Source organism: Amblyomma maculatum, chromosome 9, assembly GCF_055883805.1.
Source record: "Amblyomma maculatum isolate TAMU_Amacu chromosome 9, ASM5588380v1, whole genome shotgun sequence".
Classification (NCBI taxonomy): Eukaryota; Metazoa; Arthropoda; class Arachnida; order Ixodida; family Ixodidae; genus Amblyomma; species Amblyomma maculatum.
Window position 1 is genome coordinate 7,367,230 of NC_139352.1, and position 7,537 is coordinate 7,374,766.

The 7,537-nt window shown below is 50.1% G+C and overlaps 1 protein-coding gene across 1 annotated transcript; it reads right to left on the minus strand.

Moving 5' to 3' along the window:
- Nucleotides 1-5,449: 5,449 nt before the first annotated feature.
- LOC146178188 (uncharacterized) lies at nucleotides 5,450-6,793 on the minus strand. The gene has a single exon (XM_084579712.1). The coding sequence runs from the start codon at nucleotides 6,791-6,793 to the stop codon at nucleotides 5,450-5,452; it is 1,344 nt and encodes a 447-aa protein (XP_084435838.1).
- Nucleotides 6,794-7,537: the final 744 nt, after the last annotated feature.

The following is a 7,537-nucleotide window of genomic DNA, read 5'->3' on the forward strand; positions in this document are numbered from 1 at the left end:
GGAGACAGCGGCACCAAGAGTAATCCTACGAGGTGCCGAGACTGCGATGTGCAATATCTGCTAGATTTTGCTTTCTTGTCGCGGAAGCATTGACCTAACCGGGGGCGAACGATGAAGGGAAAAAAGACATCGGGCTGCACTCACTAGATGGGTGAAATTAAGAACGCGTATGGAGCAGAAGGAAATAAATGCACTGTAGGGAGAAGCAGAGCGTATTTGAAATAACCAACATACGACGTGTATATAGCGGATGGAAAACGAACGCGGTCCTGAAATATGCACAACTCCATTACATAAAGCACCCAGGATACATACCCAGAGTTTAACAAGCCGCTTTTGAAAGTGCGAAAGTGTGTAATATACGGTCTGTTAATTGTTGGCCACTGACTATAAAAAAAGGGCATATTCAGGGTAGCAAAAAAATAAATGGCACAGTACTTGTGACGCATCGTGAATAAATTTGTGCCAGAAATTCTAAGTAAAATTACATCTCCTCTTTTTTACGTTCACAGCTTTAGTGTATGCACTGTTCCAAAATATTTTCAATATTTGTTTCGCTTCTGACAATAAACGCCCAAGTAGGCAATGTCAGCAAAACGTATACCTAAAGATTTATCTCCTCAGCAGATTCTCACATTGGCTCTAACGTTCTTTATTTATTTTCTTTCATTTATTTAATATTAATCATTTATTTTTCCAAGGCAGGCTTCAACAGTACGTGGATCAGGAGCTACCAGACGTGCAACTGGGTTTCGCAGGGAAATAGGAACTAAAGACCAGATTGCCAAACTTTGTTGGATGACGGAAAAACCAACAGAGTTCCAGAAACCAATCTACACCTACTTTCTTGATTATGCGAAAGTGTTTGATTGAGTAGATCACAACGAATTGTGGCAAGATCTGCAAAAAAAAAAAAAAATGGGAGTTCCAACTAAATTCATATGTCTCTTGAAGAACCTATATGAAGGATAAGAGGTTACAGTCAGAACTGAACAAGTCTTACTGATAGGTTCCCGATTGAGAAAGGAGTGAGACAAGGCTGCATGCTATCGATCCCCCTGCCTATTTAACCTATACGCCGAGTGCATTGTGAGGAAGGCCGGACTGGACGAGTCTTCAGCTGGAGGGAAGATTGCTGGAAAACGTATCAACAACCTTAGATATGCAAATGATACCGCTTTAATAGCAGGAAGTGAAGTCGAACCGATAAACTCCTGAGGCGCTTGAAAGAAGAGAGTGAGAAGTTTGGCTTTAAATTTAAATAAAGAAGACAAAGATCATGACGCCTTGTCTAATCAAGTCCTGGAATATACAGGAACCAGAAAGGGTAGTTTCTCTTTTTGGGCTCCAAGATTACCTCGGAAGGTGACGGCAGCCATAAAATTAGGAGACGCCTGCTTCTGGTAAAGAGAGCCATGGCTAGCCTTGACCGCCTAGTAAAGAGCAGAGACATCCCACTGCCAACCAAGATACCGATAATTTGTGTTATAGACTTTCTACTTGCGAATTCTGGATGCGAGAGGAGTAGGAAGAAGGCTGACCGCCAAAGAATTGACGCTTTCCATTTGTGCTGCTGGCGGAGACTTATGAGAGATTCTTGGACTGCCAGTAGGTTAAATCAGTGTATTGGGACTATGAACCCCGATTGCTCATTGAAAGGTCCAATTCTAAAATTTTAAAGTTACTTTGGTCATCTGATGCGAAGAGAGGAATCGCTGGAGAAACCTTTGATGCTGGGAAAGATAGAGGGACCCCAGAAAAGAGGTAGGCAGCGAACTCAACGGTTAGATTGCATCCTCGAGGCATTGCAGATGAATCTATGTCATATTAAAAAGATAGTGGGGGATCCAAAAGCCTGGTGTGATATTGTTCATTGGGTCACGAAGAGTCCGATTATGTAAAATAAATACCCTAAGGAAACTCTGTACCGCTGAGCATACGTAAACTTTGATTAGAACATGTAAAGAAAAACGCTGCGTTAAAAGCTCAGCTATAGTTTCAGTTTGTTAGCATGTAACCATTAAATTCGAGGGTAGTGTCAATCGAAATTCAGATGATTGCGTCCTAATTTCATTACTTGACTGCGAAGTAATTTCGCAATATAAATTTGTTGAGAAGATTCCACTCGAAAAGAAGACTGCCTTCAAAGACGCTTTGCTACAGCCGGTGGAAAACTTCTACATTTACCAATAAAGGTACGCAGAAAAAAAAAAAAAAAAAGAACTATAGGGCGACATATGTCTAGACTGCTGTCTTCAACTCGATGAAATTAGGATGCAGCCCGAGGCCTGCTGTGTACAACACAATACGAATTAAGTATTAAAATAATTTGTACGGGGTGCACAACTTCGTGTCTAAAAATTTTCTGTTACATTCAATGTCACAATGTCAGACCTCGCATAAAACCTTAAATGCGGACCTCCTCCGGCATGCTGTGGCAAGACGTCACACATAGGTAACATTTTCCGTGGCTTGACCAGTTGCTAGCAACCACCAGCACTATACGCAATGGCGGGCTTAATTTCATAAAGGTGGGTACTCCCCAGAACTGGTTAAGGCGCCACTGTGCATCAACAAGGCATGCTTTGTTTATTTTTTTTTTTCACAACATTGAGAACCACATTTATTGCGCACCAGACACAGACAGACAGCCCAGCATGTATCTCCAGGCTATGAACGGGCTGACCCCATTCGCAAGCGACAATGTCATTTCAGAAGCCTGCTTTCGTTGCCGGCGCGACAAACGCTTTCTCCTGCAATATTCTATCCCAGAATAGCTGTTAGCTGAGGATCATACAGTATGCACTTGATAATAGAGAACTTCAGGGTGGAAGCAAACTTGAAGCGAACAGTGATAGTTGATAAACAATACAAAGCCAAAATACATGTTGTGACGCGACAAGTTTACCTGTAGTACTTGTCTAGCAACGACATTCGAAAAAGCAGTACCACTTACAACGTCTTGCATTTCCAAGTTGCAAATGTTGAAATTTCTAACTGAAATATTTTGTCGTTACGGACGGTTTTGCCTTAAAACAAGTATTTTGCACAACTCATCTAATTAATGTATTTAGGTGCAGCGAATCACCTAAACCCCTTGTTATCGGCTCTGCGTTCTCCGCGCTTGGCGGTTCCATCGGAACCTACAGGTAGCGGAAAAGTTCGAGTGCGTTTAGCGAGCATTTATTTGTGGAAGCGACGAATGAAGAGATGGGTTTGCACTGTTTGTCCACAAGTCGCGAAGTGTCCGGAAACGTCGCAAGACTCCATGAGATGCGTTTTTGTGTGTGTGCGAAGGGGGGGGGGGGGGGGGGGGAGAGAAGAGGAATTCTGTGCCGTTAGAAAAGCGTTTAATCAAGAATCTGGAAAGCATGAGTCGACACGCATGTGCAATCAAACGGGACAGGATCCTAGTGGTCTCGCTAGCGAGACAGCGCATGCAACCTTTTCTTTTTTGCGAAAGCGCAATCATTAACATTGCAAGGTATGCAAAGTGTAGAAATGAGAATTACGGGATGATTCCGATGGTGTACTGCCGGTCAGGCCTCTCTAAACTTACTCCCAGTGTTGACATTGTTATTGGTAAGGTCATAATTCGCTTATTATCTACCTGACAGCGTCAAACAATGCTGATTCCTCAGTCGCGGCTATTAGCTGCAATGATTTTTAAATATTTCGCAAGGTTAGGTCTTTTTTTTAAGTAAAAGGAGTTGCCCTATAGCTTTGTTTTCACCCAGGAAAGATCTCACATTTTTCATCGATACAATTACAGAAAAATGGTATATTTCCGATGTAAACCTCATCGAAACCATTAAAAGCAGGATGAAGATGTGAAGTTAAAATCCTTACGGTAAGAAAAAAGTTTACTAGCAAAACAACGATTTGAGAAAAACAAATCTCGAGGCGTTCCTAGTTCACAGGCTGCCTTAGCAGAGAGTAAGTCAGACTTGAGAAGACCAAGTGTAATAACTAATATCTTTGTCAACAAAACTCTGCTCCCTGCACTAGACATTGTACCAGTGGGTATTGCTTCTCCGTCAGAGCAGGTCGATGTCTGTAAGAGCCGAGGATACGATATTCATTCACAGAAATCAGTTCTTGGGGCGTTTCCAATGTCCTTTTCACAAAACTGCCGCACTGGCAATTGGAGGAACGTGGATACATATATTTTCGACGTGGCCGATCAGTAATAGGCCCCTAGACATGTTTTCAGCATAACGACGATTCGGGTTTTGTGTAATGACAGAACGCTCACAAAGCGCCGCTGAAAAGTAAACTGTCGTCGATGTGACTGGGTTTCAATTGGAGGTTTCTCTTAACCTACTTTAGGGAAGTTATCGCAACACTTGAACAGCAGAGTGCTTAGAAGGTTAGAAAACGTGCGTATCTCCATCAGGGATGATCGCAGCACAAAGAACATTCTTGCAGGCTGTGGACTTAGGCAATGAACTTCAGTCGTCAACCAATTTCACTACAGTATATGTTTTTCTTTTAAATCCCCAGCAATATAGTGGCTTCCAGATGCGGAAGACCCCGTATGTTTTACACAATAATGTATGATCGCCGCTGTGCTTTATACACGGGCAAAATCCAACCGTTTGTTTGGTCTTAACCATAAACAAGTGTTTAAATATCCAAAAAACTTTCCTCGTTCTCTTAGCGTCCTCGGAAACAATACCTGTAAACTTCTTAGCCCTTCTAACTTCTTTCCAAACCTCTGTTGTTTTCCATGAACGAGGAATCCCCGATCACTCTCCCAGCATGTTCACACGCAAGGTTTTTTTTTTTTTTTTTTGAGTCAGGAACCATTTTGTTAAGTTCACAGGCATTACTTTTCCTGTTTCCTTTGTCGTCTAGTCTTTAAAGCTTTTCTTCTGAGGACACGTGAGCCTTACCTGACCAAATATTCGTCAATGTATGCTAACCTCATGGTCGTAATATCTTTTTCTGGATTACCAGACCCAGCGGGTGAGTGGTTGTGTCAGAATTAAGAAACTTCCTACCAAGCGTCCGCTCCATAGCTTCGGGCAGCAATATGACGCCACCCTTCTAAAGCGTATCTTTTAAAAGTCTATAACTTCTCTCCCTTTAAAAGAAACACATGGCCTCCTGCGCGGCCGGTTGGCAGGGCTCAACAACACGCAACTGGGACAACTACAGTCTAGAACAATACTCTGGCAAGGCAAGATCAAGCCATGCTTCCCTGGCCGGACTGACCTTTCAGCGTGCGTCCCTGCTGCGTGAAGAAGGCGTTCCGTGGCAGGACACACGGTGTCGGGATGGTCGGGCTTCCTTCGAGACGGATCCACGGCAAAGACGGAAACGAGAGACGGAGTGCGGCTTGTGACCGGTCGAGAGACGGGCGGCGGAGGGGTACCTCCGAACGGCTGAAAACACTCGGCGCCCACGCGGGGCGGCCGAAGACCGGGTCAACGTTACAAGCGCGCTCCTAGCTGGGCACCATCTCGTCGGCGGAAGCCCTGCCGTTAAGTCCGCGGCTGCAGCCGTCGGCGTTGGAAGCCGACTGGCGCAGGAGCGGAAACCTTTTGGAGCCGCCGGAGCGCGCCGACGGCGGCGGAGGCAGGTAGACCAAGTCCTGCGGGCTGCACCGTCCCAGCAACGGAACCACCTGGTCTTCGAAGGCCCCTGCGGGCGCGTAGGCGCCGGGCGTCGCCGCGTCGTCGTCGTCAGAGTCCGAGAGCCCGTCGCTCTCGACGGACGCGAAGAGGCGCGGGGACGCCATCCTCGTGTATCGCGCGTAGAGTTCGATGCTCACTGAGGAGAGCGACTCGTCGGCCGGCGTGTCACAACCGTCCGGGTCCTGGATCTGCAGGTCCGCGGGCGACGGCAGGAACTGTTCTTCGTAGCGCGGGCTCAGCAGGAACGTGGTGGTGGACGAGAGCGACGTTCGAGCCGTCTTCGTCCCCCCTCTCGTGGCGATGACCGAGCTGCTCCCGCTGCCGCTGCTGGCACCGGCCAGGCTGCCTCTCTTGCCTCGCTTGGCGCCGCTCGCCGTCGCACTGCTGCGCGACGACGTCGTCGTCGTGTTGGAGCCCTTTGGCGGGGGAGGGAGCACGAGTGTCCGGGGCGGCTCCGAGGGCCCCGGGTCGCCTCCGGCCGTGGTCCAGACGGCCGGCACGGTGAGGTGAGTGCCTTGGGGCGTCTTGGCCAGCACCGGGATGAGTACCTCTGCGGCGGAGGGCCTCTTCTCGTCCACGGGCACGACGCGCTGGTGGTGGGGCCGCTCCTTGGCCTCGAAGGTGAGCACGCACGCGGCCACGATGAAAATGCCGCCCAACCCCATGATGGCCGGCCCCGCGAACGACAGGTTGTGCAGGTGGTACTCGCGGGTTCGGTCCACCACAAGCGTCGTGGCCACCTCGCCATCCGACGTGGTCGTACCGTCCGACGTGGCGGTGGCGTTGCCTTGGCGTGGCACGGGCGACGTGGCCAAATCTTCGGCGAAAAAACCCACCACGCACATGGCCGTGCCCAGGGCCAAAAGAAAGATGCCCCCCGAGAGTGCCTTGCATGCCTCCCAGACGCAGCTCCAAGTCCACCGGGTGGCTGGAGACTCGTCCTTGTTCTCCTGAGACGCCGCCGCCCCCGCGGAGGCGGCGTGCGCCTGCTGCTGCTGCTGCTGCAGCTGCTGGGACTGCGCCGGGATCAGGTTGCAGTGGGACGGGGCGCGAGCGCGCGCCGAGGCTGCCGTCAGAGACGAGGCCCCGGCCGCTCCCGCGCGCCCCGTGTTCTGTTGGCGTAGCTGGCGCCCGATGACCGCCGCGCTATTCATCCCGGCAGTCCGGCGCCGACGTCCGAGGACGGGGTCACGGCGGCCCTGCCGCCCGACCGCGCACTGGCACCGGGCCGGGCCTTGCGGGACGGCGCCGTTTTATACCCCGCCGCCGACGCCATGCGCCCCTGCTGTCGAGCGAAACGCTGCGCTGCTCCCCCCTCTCCGAGGCGATGCGAGGCCCCCCTCCGCCTCATTCTCTGCGCTATTGTCGCCCCGCCCTTTTACCGATCGGCGAGGCATCTCTTCGATTCATTTTAACACAGAAGCGGCAAATGTCATACGCTTTATAACCAAAAGATGACGCCACAATCACGGAGTGCTCAAAGTGTGGTCTAAAGAAGCGCTTTTTTTTGAAGCGAAGGATCCGCCAGGGAGAAACGGCCTCGCTCTCCGCTGGTTCGAAGACCACGGCTGCCTCCTGGGCAGGGCCGCCGCCTCCTTCTCCCTTCCTTCCTTGTTTCCTCCCGCACTTCCTTTTCGCCTTTGGGGCACTGAGCATGCGCACCGCTGGCCAGCCGGGATACGAAGCAGCGGGTACGCCGGAACCGCGGTCTCCTTCACCAAAAAACGGTGCCGGCGCCTTGGGCGCAGTATTGGGGCGCTTGGGTGGTGTTCGCTTCTTCCCTCCTCCGCGCGCTCTTCGTACGGCGAGATTCGCGTGTCCTCCCTCTGGTTCCTCTTTCCTTCCGAGTGTACGTACTATCGGCAGCTGTTTTGCTCTTTCGCGTGAGACGCCTAGCA

Excerpts from the sequence above, each read along its gene's own strand:
- LOC146178188 (XM_084579712.1), bottom strand. The coding sequence starts at position 6,793 with ATGAATAGCGCGGCGGTCATCGGGCGCCAGCTACGCCAACAGAACACG.